General features: G+C 35.0%; 1 protein-coding gene across 11 annotated transcripts in view; it reads right to left on the bottom strand.

Annotated features, from left to right (window-relative positions):
* Positions 1-15,270, bottom strand: part of LOC111872121 (nuclear factor 1 X-type) — a 636,309-nt gene that overhangs the window by 7,440 nt on the left and 613,599 nt on the right. For all 11 annotated transcript variants that reach the window (XM_023866148.2, XM_023866057.2, XM_023865735.2 and 8 more), the window contains one exon: positions 297-553. In XM_023866148.2, coding sequence (XP_023721916.1) covers positions 297-553 — 257 coding nt within the window. The remainder of the gene's footprint in view (positions 1-296; positions 554-15,270) is intronic.

Here is a 15,270-nt window from a genome sequence, read left to right as displayed (position 1 = left end):
GAGGATTAAAGAAATGTATACAGACAGATAGAGATGGCAGAGGGTAAGACGAAGGAAAGAAAAATTAAAAATTTCTACACCCCTTTCCTCAGGATGTGGCCAGAACTATGCTGATTGGAAATGGGGAAAGAAATTCAATCATTTTATGTAAAATCATTTCACAGAATGCAATCAATTTTGCAGTGTTTCTTCATATAAAACTGATACAGTAATAATGGCATAATATAAATCATGAGAATGTGTATACAAAACACATCTTTGTCACAGAAAATGGGAATTAAGAAAACTGTACTTACTTGACCTGGCTGAGAGTGGATGTGAGTGAATGCATATTCACGACCAACAGTGAAAGGGCTGGTCACAACAGTGCGACTAGTGGGGACAACATCTACTGAGGATGACGATGCGGCAGTGACAGAACTGGCTACTGCCACAGGTGGTGATGGACTTAGGGCATTATTTGGCCCCCGACTATCTCTAGGAGATCCTTCTCCTCCCATAGGCGGTGTGCTTGAAGCTGGTGGAGAGTTAGCAGTTGTAACAGTCAGCTCACCTATATAACATACGAACATCTACTATAACCTGCTTTAGACTACAAGTCTACTGAGTCCAACCGAACTTAGCATTTAATACATTAATGGAGGAATGCATTAGACACATAATGCTCAATTGCCTTCCTGTTCTGAAGTCAGAAAAGTGAAAATGAATGCCATATATAAACTAAAGTATAAATACAGATCTCAAAGAATTAAATATTACACAGTAGTATTCATAGACTCAATATTCTCCCAGCTGGAATAGTGATATATATAAGAACTTAAGCAGAATGCAAGCAGCAGGAAAAAGGAAACAGAATTTAAAAAGAAATTGCATTTGAAATAATTTAGCCATTATTATTATAGGCACTGAATAACAAAAGCAACTATAGAGGCAGAATTAAAGCAAAGATGATCAGTTGGAAAACCATCAAGAGAAGAGGTTATGGGCAGGTGGAAACAAGGTAAATGTCTCTGTGATCTACAGAAGTTGAAATATCCAAGGGTGATGGTATTGGAAATGCTCCCTTTTTTTATAACATGCCTGAAAATGCAAAAGGTAATGTCCATTTCTTTTGTTTATTTAGAATAACTAAAATATTATTTTCTCTTTGTTATATTTTGAGCCGATTTTCTTAATATATCTGATGACTCACTGAAGCTGCAAGCATAAAAGAATTCTTTGAGTAAACTGGAAATACAGANCTTGAGCTATAGCGCGGAAGGTTACACTGTTAATATTGCTGTCTTCCTATTCAATGTTTACTCATACTCTCTGTATGATACAATATTTTCTTACAAATTATGCTGTATATATTTTTCTGTGTATTTATGATTTATGATGGAATGATGCTATCAGTAACATAGATTCTATAGCATTCAGTGATAGGATGATTAGTGAATAATAAATTAGGCAGCATGTGGAAGGAAGTTGTCATTCATAATTTCAAGCATCATCCAGGTGCTTTCCTAGATACACTATGGAAAACTGAGGGAAACATGTATGTAAATTAATCATCTAATGAAGTCTGAGCATGGGGAAAGCTTTGTAATTGTACTGTATTTCTGTACTGCACTCCAACTTGCTCCAAATCATGTTCTTGAGGATCTGTGGGATACATGTATCTAGCAAAAGCTGTGAGGACACTCTTAGTCACGATAGGTGAAATATGAACCTGAGACCTCCCACGTTCAAATCAGGACTGCTACCCACTTGATCACAATGTCTGGTACTGTCAGATGACATGTATATATACATATATATATGTATATACACATATTTAATATTTTGTACAAAACAGTTTGTACATAAAGTGAACACCGCCTATTGTAATTATGAATAATGTTATCATTTGTGTAATTTTATCACTTTTATGAAATATTAATGAAATGTATTGTAACGTATTTTGTCTCTGAAGATGCAGTTCAGATTGTTAATTGGTTTACTTAACAACCTACAAATTGTAACTACAATTAATTATAACACAGTTGGAGGTTTACACAATTTACACACCCTACACAATAATCTATTCACTCTATCTTCAATAGTCTTCACTTATTCACAGTACAATACAGGAGCTTTACCAGTGTCTCTGTGTTACACACTCCCAATACCTTCTCACACTATCGCCTATAATCACACGTTCTGGTCTTCTTCCCGTGACTGCTATACTTCAACTGTCTTCTGGCTGGCTTCACAATCCACACTCTGTCACTCCTAATCACATACTCTCTCATTCACACACTGCTCAGCCAGCTTCTTATACTGTTCCTTGTTGCCAAGTAGTAACCGCGGTGTCCCCTGTTACATCACAGTGGGAAGTGCTGTTATGTCACCATGGGGGGGGAGGGGGGAGAGGCGGAGTGTTGACTGGCCTGTTACCATGGCAGCAGCAGCGGTTCTGATGCTGTTACATCACTCCTGGCGGGGGAGGGGGTGTCCTGCATAGCGCAAATACGTCACACTTCTCCCTCCTTAAGGCTGTTTGTCCCAAATAGCCTAACGGTGCATCTCCATTCCTTTTCTTTGAAGGCTGTTCTTGCAACGTCTTCTTTTTTGTCCGGCTACTCCTCTTGCAGCTACTATTCTCCAGCTGTTACATCCGCTCCCTTCTTAAGATTGTTCGTCTCGAACAATACCATGGTTCACCGTCGTATCACACTCATTCCTCCCATTCATCCATCACACATTCACTCTCGCTGGGGAGGCCAGTACTTCTATGTTACCGGCTCCTCCTCTACTTGAAGTATCTTTTTCCGTTTTTGAGGGGGTCAACCCCTCCACAAGTTCCATTTCCTCATTTTCGGTAATCTACTGGAAATTCCTACTGCTCGCTTCATGATTTCCAGCCCGATGGCCTTCCTGCAGCTCTCATTTGTTGTCCTCTCGCTTCCAAGCCATAGCTGCTCCTCAAAGTCTCGGTTCCTTGTCAGATTGTTGCCTTCCTGGTTCATCTGTTGTCTCCCTCTGTGCGTCCATCCTTTCCGCGTTCCTTGTACCACATTGTTCCCGGCACAAACTATCCCGACGGCATTATCCTGGCACAGTGGGTCGTCCTAGTTCTAGAAGTGACCAGTTCTCTCCATGGGTGACACTTTTCCTGGGTAAGGTACAACTTTATGATGCCTCTCTTACATCTTGCCACTGCTGCATGATGGGACATCTTCCGGTCTATTGGCGTTTTCCATGCCACTTTCACATGGCGTGTTGTCCCTCTGCAGGTGACAGCCAATTTCTTCTGGGGTCCACAATTTTCCTGTGTCGAATTTTTCGGTTTCTGGCAGTGGCACTCCGGTCCCTATGCCTTTTCTTCTTTGGTTCTCCAACCGGCATCACTGTGGCATCTTCTACGGGGACCTCTGGTTGTTCTGCTGCTTCAGGCTTCCTGTCCAGTGAGGTCGGCTGTTCTTCTATATGCACCTCCATCGTTTCTCGGCAAGCGATACATAGAAAGAACAATGTTTATTGTAATCAGCAGTTCGGTTTCTGTTATTGCTTTTCTGCCTTATTATGACCTTGACACATGCACAGCAGAAGTAATTACATAACTTCCCAGTTTGTTCCTTAGCTCCTATGTGAATATGAATGTTATATTAATGACCTTCTCAGAAAAGACAATAGACAGTCAACTTAATAGAATTTTTCTAATTCTGGGGTTTAATATCTTATTTGTTTTAATGGTGTGTGTGTGTGTGTGTGTGGATTTCCAGAAACATTATGACCGTTTCATTTGTACTGATGAAACTTTTTTAAGAAATATTGGACAGCAAAATTAAAGTATTTTATATTGCTAGATTTTAAAGTTTTCTTTCTGTCCACTTTCACTTTCCATGTACACATTTCTGCCCTTCATCAATAAACAATATTTAATACCTGCATTCTTGTTTTATTGGTTACTGTTATCAATTAAGCTGTGTTCTAAAGTGATCACAATAAGTGGCAGCTGCTGTATATGAATTATTGCACTACAGAGTTCTTAGGTGTTAAATGAAGAAACAAAAGACATGCCAAAGTGCACAACAAATTCCAGGGTTCAAACAAACCAGTGCAAATCTGACTCCACGTTGTTGTCTTGTGTATAAAAAATTCCGATTATCCATAAAGCTAAAGCTTGCAATATTTCTTGCATGTTTCATCTGCTTGCTAACAAATAAGTTTCTCTTCTATCTCAGTTACAGGTTTAAGAAACGCAAAAAGAATCAGAAATAAATTAGAATTGGAAAGTCTTGAAACAGATTGGCATGGTTCAGGAATCAACTGAAGTTTCTGGGATGTAACTAGAGATGTTACATTAGAATTATTTTTGTTTTGCTTCTTACTTTTAATGATGAGACTTGTGTATAACGGTGCATTTTCAAGATGTGGAGACAAAACACATACTGACAATTCATTCCATGTAATATTTATAGTTACTCAACTGGAGAGATTGAAACTGATCTACGAGTTATTAGACGGAGAACACAACGTGCCATATCATTCATACTGTCCAGTAACTAGAATCCTTAATTTTTCTATTGTATTCCATGTAAAGTGAATGTTTTTACAATGAGAACTCTAAAAAAGAATTTATGGCAGAAAGACAATTCTTGGCCAATTATTCCTAAATTTTTCATGGACTTGCTAGTCATTTTACATCTTCTTAAATGCTTATGGTCTGGGTCCAGCGGCTTCCAAATCTATGGTTTTCAGCCACAAGAAAATTCTTATTTTAGTGAATTAAAATTTTATTTGGTTTTGTATAATTATAATGGACATAACAAGATGGTATTCACATTACACTACATTGTGGAGACAAGAAAACTATTCATTATGTCACTTGTGGTTCAAAATTCCTGGAAATTATGCCCCAAATCCAGATATTTTGGAAGACATAATATCCTGGAAGCACCAAAAATGTGTTGCTTTGATACTGTTTATTATGTGTAGCACTATCTATGAATATTTTCTCTCTTAACCTAATGACCAAAAATTGGGTCTTCAGTCACTAAAAGTTCAATGTGGATGCTTGAAACAGGCACATAAAAGTCTAAAATAGGCACTTATAACATCTACCACATCTAATACTTATGAGTCTTAACTCATTACAGCAACATTAACTGTCTTTATAAATTAATTAAAATGAGTAGTACAAGCTTCTTTATTATAATATAATACTAATGAAAAAAAACATTCATCCTACAAGGAAATGCTGTAAGCTACTGTCCAACTTGATCACTTCTTGATGTTTTCATTTAAAACAGTGGATAAATTTAAAATTACAGAAACACAATTACAATTACAAATACTATTGCAACATACTCCCCCTGCAGCAACTAGAACACTGTAATACATGCAAGTTAGAAAATGTGTGGAACTTGTAAGTGTTAATCATGTATAATTAAACTTTAGATTGATCGACAACATACAATTTATAATAACTAACATTCAGCAGAAACATCCAGTCACAATAAAAATATTCTGCATTTAATTGAACTAAACTGAGGTTATTATATTTCAGATCACAATTTTTCACTGATGCATGTTTAATTTGAGTAAGCTGCTGTGTAGTGTAAAGTTAGTTTAAAATTTAAATCTTCACTGTGAAGTAAACATTTATAAGCACAGGAGAGTGAATAAATGCATAAGGCACAACTGGACATTTTAAAGACTCTGATGTTTCATAAAATTATGTGAGTAAAATGTACATGTGTTATACTTAGTATACCTCTGCAAGAAAATAATTGGCATTTGCCTAACATTCACTATCTACTAATGATAAAGGAATCCTACATGAAACTGGTAAATGATAAAAACACAAAATATATATGAATAAAATTTTATACTTATAACAGTCGAATTCTTTGCAATATAACTAAAAAAAGAGAAGAACTGCATTGTTTCCCATCTACTCTTTCAGAAATTAACGCACAGTGACTGGATAAGAGAAATAAAAATTTGAGAAAGAGAATGTGGAGCATTTCTAAATAATTCAGTACCATAACAGCTATACTTCTTAAACTAAACTGGCATTTTGATAGGAAATTTCATATTAATTGGGAGTTTTATGGTATTGATTCTCTCTACAAATGGTGATGCTTAATGATAAAAAATCGTGGGAGTATTTTTTATATAAGGAAAGAATGCGTACATGCTTAGTAACAGAATTCACTATGCATGAAATATTATTTGTAGATAAGTTTACAGAAAAATTAACGTCTATATGTTTTGTGTACTCTAAGCAGTGGTAATATATTTCTTTTTAGTAGTATTCTTGTCATCTGAGTAATGTGTAATATAATAATTTTGCAAACAACACTGAAATTTGTATGCAGAACTGAAACATAACAATCTTTAACAACATGAAGTGAGGGCTGATACAATTCTTTTACTGTGATAAAAGTACCAGCAAACAGTAACTCTGTGTTTAGTGAAAAGGCATATGCACTGCACCATGAAAAGTGCAAGTACCATCATAAAAGAAAACACTTCAATTTTGAGAAGTTGTCGTGAACTTCCAGCCTATCTAATTAGATATTTAAACACATTACATGAATCTACGACAGAAGCACAGGTAAGGTAAATATATGAACACTATTATGGAGTAGCGACAGAAATACGTGCCTTGGCAGATAAATACAATATGGCAATTTCAATTTACATTATGCATATATTATATATTTCTAATGTTAAGTTGTAATTTCAAGGGGCATTCCAACAAATTTTCATGCTTCATATAATTTCATTAATACAATGATTTTCTACCCCATTTCCTTCCAAAAGTTTCTCATAAAAAGCCCGGGAATATGAATACGTATAACCATACAAGCAAATCTTGGCCATGTGAACTTAAAGAAAACAGTGATATTATTTCACTCGAAACAGTATTCAAAAACAAATTTACAGAGCCATAAAATCAAATCAATGATGACAGAAAAGTTTAATAAATGTCACAATTCCTTTTTGGAATTAGAAGTCTAAATACAACCCAGTAGTACAATCTAACAATGGTCACAAATCCATACATACATACATAGAAGGAGAGCAGGAACATGTAACATACCATCTACTGAGAAGAGCAAACATTACGAAATTACTTCTTAACACTTTATGACATATAACACTTTCATTTTACATTATTTATATATGACAAAAATAAAGGATATTCGTTACTAAACGATTAACCAGTTGGAAATGCACTTTATAGGTCTTATTTTCTTCCATTGATATCTTCACAGTCTGTTTCCCATTTCTTGAGAAGTTTTCTTGGATGTTCAACCATCATTAGTATGTAATACTGTGTGAATAAAACTATGAAATATTGCTCTGCAAGTAACTGACAGAAAAGTGACACTTTTCTCGATATTATTCACTAACAGTAAGTACAACCTCTAAGTTTCAATTACACGTATTTAATCTCACAATTTTGTAAAAGTTTAGTTACCATAATTTAATTGAACGGCATCATACCTCTGCTGATTGAATTTCCACGATCTAAGCATTCAACACTACATGGAGATCGCTGTCATTCATATATGAGGGCTGGAACTTTAATAGTGGCAACACTGCTGTAGTGATGCCATGCAATGGAACCAAATAATGTCGTTATACCACATGTTAGTTACATACCTACCTTACATCAGAGCAAAACTTCCCACATCACGCGCATGTGCAGTAACAAGAACAGAGCCTCGTGTTAGCTGGAGGTCTAATGTAGTGTTGTCACGGTGTTTTCGAAACCAGAACAACGGAGTCGGATAAGGATTGAATGTGCCAGAGGCCGTACAGCACAACAGTGGCATCAAGGTATTCAAGAGGCTTGCAGGGAATCTGCACTGCCTTACAGAACAGTGGCAAGGTCAGTAAACGCCTTCAATGAGGGACGCTAAAATGTGGCAGACATGCATCGGCCAGGTCGTCCTACTGTCAGTGAAGAAGAAGTGTATGCTCTTTCTGCGTTACTGGAGAGTGATCAACGCCATATGATTCGTGAGCTGGCCCGAGAGACAGGATTAGCACATATGACTGTACTTCACATTCTAAAGGAACGCCTGGGCATGAGAAAAACTGCATCATGCTGGGTTCTGCATGATTTGACGGAAATTCAGAAATGGCTACAATATGCTGCTTGTAACCACTTGGAGTGCTATGAGCGTGAAGGAGAGGCTTTCTTACGCCGTATCATTATGCTGGATGAGACATGGGCCAAATCGTACAAGCCACAAATGAAACAACAATCAAACGAATGGCGTCAATACGTGTCACCACAAAAAATCAAAAGTTCATCAGAACCCCAGCAATGCGAAAAGTATGGTGATTCTGCTGTACGACTCTGATGGTGTTATCCTAATGCATACCGTTCCCCGACAGAAGACCGTCAATGCGCAGTATTACTGTTCATTTTTGGAACACAACCTGCGACCAGCTTTGAGAAAGAAGCGGTGACACTGTCTGCAGAATCCACCCATCATTTTGCAGGACAATGCTTGGCCGCATGCAGCGCAAGCTGTGGCTGATCTGTTACATCGATGGGGCTGGGAAGTGCTGTACCATCCACCATACTCCCCGGACTTCAGTCCTTGTGACTTCGACTTGATTCCTAAGATGAAGGAACCACTTCGTGGCATTTGCTTAAGAACTGTTCCAGAGATTCTTCAGGCAGTAGACCGCTCCATTATAACTATCAACACAACAGGCACTGCTAAAAGTATCCTACGACTTCCACATCGCTGGCAACGGGTTGTACACAATGCTGGTGACGACATTGAAGGACAGTAAAACTTCGAAACATGCATCTATTTTGTATCAGTTGTAAATAAATAGTTGCCATTATTAAAGTTCCAACACTAGTACACGTATGTCACCTTTACTGAGACCAGTCATAATCATACATAACAGTTCATAATTGGCATGTTCCTAAAATATTACTCCAATAATCACAAACCTACTGATAGATATGTGTATGCTAACTTAGCGAAGTACTTATGAATAATAATATTAAGATAAAATTATAATCCCAAAATATTTTTCATAGATCTTTCTTGAAATTATGTCGAATTTACTGATTCCAGACACTAAGCTTAAACATATGTACTATAAAGTGTTGTTAGTGATATTACTTTCTGAAAATCAAAAAGTTACTTTGAAGTACATAAACATGCTGCATTTTAAAGTACATTTGTTGTACCTCCCATAATGCAACTGATTATTTATATGCATGCATGTATGTCTGTCTATCTGTCTGTCTACACACACATACACCCATAGAGGGACGCCAAAAAATGTATATATATTTCAACGCACGAAATATCTGCTTAAATAATTTATTGCTATATCTACGGTTCAACATTAAAAATGTCCATATATAACCTCTATTAAAGTATGTCACAGGAGTTACCTATGAACATTTTCAAAGTTGTACTGAATATATGGCAATAAATTATTTTTATGTTGAAGAGTGAACACATTTTTTTTGGGCCCCTCTATATATATAATGTTAGGAATTCACCGATTCTTCTAAAACAGGAGTATTCATGTTCCTGAATAATTTGCAGCTGTACATGTAGAGCACAATAATTAAAGATGAATTAATATGTGCAATAAAGTACAGTTTATCAAATTACACAGTGTCACATCTCAGAAGATTGTAATCTTCTTCGTCACCATCATGACATCCTCAAATCTCATATAATTTGATAGTTCTCAAATGTACCACACAGTGTGACTCATGATAGGCCGTTATGTTTTTTCTGAAGTCAGAAATGCATCCATGATGTTCCAGAAGTCTCTTCTCGTGCCACTTGAAAGTGATCACTGCATCTGTAATGAAACTACACTGTGATCAACTTCTAAAAGACTATCCAGCTGAAGCACATTTTCACAGCGATTCCTTGTTCCATCAGCAGATGCTGATCCCAGTTTCCAATTGATAATCTGTTCTGTTGAAGATTTTACATATTTTGCTCTTTGTACAATTAGTTACAGCAACTAATATAATATAGAGCAGAATCACACTATTTTTCAATTTGAAATAATCAAATTTTGATTATATCGTCTAGTTCTGTGGAGGAATTCACATATATACAATATATTTTTCCTTCAGCAATCAGCTTCTAGGTGGATGTTGTTCATGATTATGTCAAATTAACTTTAACTGCTTTCATTGCTTCTCCTGTAGCCTATTATCTTATAGGATGAAACTTTCCTCCTATGTATCAGTTTCCAGATAGAGAGCTACATGGTTCACTGCATTTCACATTCACAATGCCTTAAAAATGCTCTCCAAATTATACCAACTTAACTTGTGTATTCCTCCATTCCCAACTCACCCTAAGTTGCTGGAACAACAATCTGTTTTACTGCACATGACTTATGTAAATAATTTAATGATTTTGCCATTCCTGCATATTTTCATTATTTCTGGCTTCAGTTTCCTGATTGTTATTTAAAGAAGCTTGTCTGGAGAAAAGTGCATTAGATATGCATATTTGTAGCTTGAGTTGATCACTGTGTTCTTGGATGACTTTCCACATGATGTGCAGTGCTGCAGTCTCGGCTTCCCTCCAGTCAGGAACCTGCTGGAGAGGCAAGAGAGTCTTATCAGGCTGCCAGTTATTCAGTCAGTTGCTTGCTCCTACTTCATAACATCAATGAATCAACTATACAATAATAAAGTTATATAGTTTTGCTAATAAAATTTTTATGAGCTCACTGTATCTTGCTTTCTTTTCTGAAACTGAATCAACTTTATACATGTCTACAGAATTATGTAAATGTGCTGACATTCTTATGTGGAATATTAAAACAGATTCTGAAACTCATACCTAAAATGAAAAGAAATGTTCTCCTTGGCTTGTGAAGCTTGGGTAATATTCATGGAGCTATGAGCATGTGACACTCTGTTGCTGCTTAAGGAGAAAAATTGCACGTGCTACAGTTCACTTGATCTCACATATTACAATTGATTGAATATTGATTTTCAATGTTATGTCTCTTATTTAATGGCTAAACACAATGTATGTATGGCATAAAATAATTCACTCTTTGGATGAAGAAATTTCATTCATTATATAATTTTCACCACTCTTTCGTTGAATTTTTTCCATCTGTCATTGCATCTTTCCCTATGAAATCACACTGTTCTTGTTTTTGTTGAGATCCATCTTCCTATGTCATAAAATTTCAATGTGCCACTTATTTCCTGCTGAGTCCAACATTTTTCAGTATTATCTTGAAGGTGAAAACATTCTTCAGTGCTGCTCCAGCAGTAATGTGAATGGCTGATACACCATAACATATAGAATAGCAATTCAAGTATTAAGACACATTGAAATGTATCAAAAACTTATCACATAACAAAAAAGTTATTACTGTTGTTCCAGAAGAGAAGAAAACTTTCAGTCTGCACATATTTTAGGTATCGTGCCCACTTTATAAGAAATGTATGAGGAGGAAAACAAGATACCATACACAGAATCTCAATCACACAAGTTCAGTATGAAAGCAATATATATATCAAAGAAAGCAATATATTCATCAGTTTAAATTCGTTTAATTTTAAACTGCCATCCATCCCCACATTTAACAGATAAGCTCTATTCTTAAAATATAGGCACTCTTTCAATACAATCCCAAATTTCCATCATCTCAGAAACAAAATGAAGGCTCCTTCTACGACCATGATGGTTAATATGGCAATTATGCAGGACAATTTTAACACTTAGAATTATTGCACTGTGAAGCTACATTATGACTAACCTGCCTCCTTGAACGATGGATTATTTAGTAACAGATTATGAAAATAATTCATAGCAGTATATCCACTTCTTTTCAATAATTTGCAAAGTATTCTTTACATTATATGTTTTATGGGGAAGCAGCCTACATTCTGGTTTTCTATTGATTTCTGAGAACTACAATCCTACCTGTTGAATCAGTCACTCCAACATATTCACATTATACTTTCATGTATCTTTAACACTGTGCAAAGCATATATTCTATGAAGACATCAATGCTTAAAGATGAGTATTTTAATTATTGTCTAATTTCTTTCTTTAACTTAATATACAGACTGGTGGTAAATATTATGACTTCCTTCAGTCAAATATGTGTACATAAGTGTAATTTACACTGTTAATATATCACATCATCAAATAATTTTCACAAGAAATGAGCACAGTTTCAAAGTTAATGTTACAAGCCTGGTATTGAAGACATATTATTAATTACTCCCATATAAGGAGTACCAATAAAACTGCTTCTCTGGTTCCTTCAGCATACATTTCACACTACAATATACAAGCAATTTAAAGTGTAAACTTTGATCTTCATTGTTAACTTGCTTAATCTCCATATTTTAAAATTAATATAAAAATGCTGCAACGTTTTCCATTTCATTTCTTCTCATCTTCTGTATTATGCTGCCATTCACTGATTCATCATTACTCCATACTTCTTAATCTAACAATGTTATAAATTATGTTATTCTTATGAGTCACTGTTGTCATGTAAGCTCACTATTTGTACAAAATAATATCTGTCATCCCTAAACAAAATTATCATCAACAGATTAACACTGCACTTTCTTGTCCTTATTACTTGGTCATTCTGTAGAGTTTATTGTATGGCTTCCTTTGGTTTGTGATAGTTTATATACTCATTCATCCCTAACAATGGTTCCTTTGTCACTCTTCACATTATGAATAAAATTATCATTTCATTTATCATTCTTATCCTCAATTCGTTCCGTTCTGTTTCCCTTGCTCTTGCTGCTCCTAGTTTCTTCCTTCTCCATTTACTTATGTATATTGCTTTCATGTCTCTTATTCTTCTTGCTGTATAAGAACTGAAGAAACTGGCAATAATTAACTGATCATATTTTACAATACTTTCATGCATAAAATAAATAATTAATACTAAAACCATTGAACTCAGATAGTATAGTATAGTAATTCATGGATACCACATGTACCTCTTTGAAACTTAGAATTTAGCGACATGTTTTCCTGATAGGTATTCCTACAGAGGCAGTATCAGAAGGAAAACAATTCCATTCCCCCATGACAAAGCCCTCAGCTGTACACTTTACAGCTTGTAAGCTTCCAATTCAGCAGCACACGTAAATATCCTATATTTAAATGTTTAACAGTAATATTTCTTCCAGTCTTCACAATGGTCCTTATATTTGGAATAAAATATGTCTCTGGTTTCATGCTCCCAGCCTACATGTCTTCACAAAACAACCAAAAACATGTAACATATATTTGAGTCACGTCTCATTTATGTCATATTACCTGTATAAGCCTAAGCATATGATTTGTATTGAATGTTTTATGTCTCTATTTAAATTATACAGAGACACTAAAATGTCCAGTAACCTCTATAGTTAAAAACTGATATTTTACCAAGAAAGAGGCTGTCGTGACATGTACAAAACAGATTAACAGTAAGAGCAAATTTAGGAAAAGTTAAAAACACATATTTTGAATATGTGAGTTAATTTCTTTTCTCTTTTAATACCATCTTATTTTTATATTTGTTGGTGGTTATGCTTTTCAAATAAGGCACATTTGTAAAACTAGTGGTATGTACAGGTCCTGTACACCTGAAATCTTTACATGTTTATGTTTCACCTAATGACAACTGTAAAACTGTAATACAGTAACTTGTTACTGTATACTCATTTTGAAAACAGTACACATTCAAATGTGAATAATTTTATATGTTATTAGAGAAAGAAACCTTGAGGTCCACACTTTTCTTGCAGCAGATTTCCATTGCTTGATCCACTTGAATTTCTTAATATCTGCTGTATTTTCACATTTATTTTCTTGCCTCTTATTATTGCTCATAACTATAGACATTCAGCTACACTGGTTTTCTCGTATTTCTTTTCTTCTTGAACAATTTTCACTTCAAAATACTTATTTCTTGTTTCCAATTTATTCTGGGCTATGTTCTGTTAATCTTTTTAGAACTGCAATATTTACTACAACTTCTGTAGTGTGAGATGCACAGATGATACACATACACGCACACGATAATTTGGAGAATAATTTTTATGTATCCTCACACATAATCATCTCGACAAAATTTCCTTAGCTTTTTCACCAGTTAAAAAAAGATCTCCTACAGCTGCTGCTTCTTCATTCCTTTTAATTCAATTATTTCAGTTTCACAGACTGTAAAAACTGAATATTTTGAAATGTCAATTAAAAAAGATTCTTACATCCATTTCACTTCTGATTAAACAACTGGTCACTGTGGTAAAAATGTCGTGCCACTGGATCCTCCTTGATTTTAGGATGAAGAACTTAAAGAGTAAAATAAGGCATAACATGATTTTTATCTTTATCAAGCTGTAAATTTTCATCTCCTTGCTATATTAGAGTGCAAGTAACAGATTTGAAAGTCAGCACCATAAAATGCAAAGAGAGGATTAATCTGTCAGATTCTGAGTGTATATATATATATAGACATGGAACATGAAGGGGGGACTAAGTTTTCTCCAGAAGCAACAAGAGAAAGTCGCACAGTCACTGGATCTAATGCTTATTAAAATGAGCTAACAAGCATTTCTCCTACTAGTATATTAATATAAGACCCTGGTTCAAAACTATGCATTCACTCACCTTCAGTTTCAAATTATGTATTTAAACAAAATCCACCTCTAAAGAGGTAACCATTCAGCCTGGAAGACGCAATGAATCGTGATGAAATGTATCAGTTGAGGAACCTATAAACAAAATTCCAGAGTCTGTAAACAATGCACCATTGAAAAAGTCAAATTTCACTGAATTAGATACTCAGCATTACAGTTCATACCTTACATGCATCAATTTACCTCAACTTAAAGCAATATTTTACAGCTAGAAGATTTTCTCTTTAGAATTGGATTGTAGCCTTTTCTACTAAACTTAACTTCTGGAAAACATAATATATTAAATTAGAACTGTTGTTTTTTCATCATAGATATGTGTGCATCAGTGCCATTTAATATTAACCATATATGCTAATAAATTATACTTTTAAATGGGACACATGACATTAAGTTTTTAACATAGAGGCAGTAAGAAATTACAGCTTTCTGTTTTAATCGATTGCCTGATTTTGATGTTGCTAAAATGTTATGTTACATTCACACTACTAAAATGATGTTTCAAGACGTACTTGAGTTTGCAATATGTTTTAACAACTATCATCCACTTATCTATTATTTAAATTGTCAGGCACTTATGTCTGGTGTTACATAACATGCC

The sequence above is a fragment of the Cryptotermes secundus genome, unplaced genomic scaffold, assembly GCF_002891405.2.
Source record: "Cryptotermes secundus unplaced genomic scaffold, Csec_1.0 scaffold112, whole genome shotgun sequence".
Classification (NCBI taxonomy): Eukaryota; Metazoa; Arthropoda; class Insecta; order Blattodea; family Kalotermitidae; genus Cryptotermes; species Cryptotermes secundus.
The sequence above is the reverse complement of the archived record's forward strand: the minus strand, read 5'-3'. Positions and strand labels throughout refer to the sequence as shown.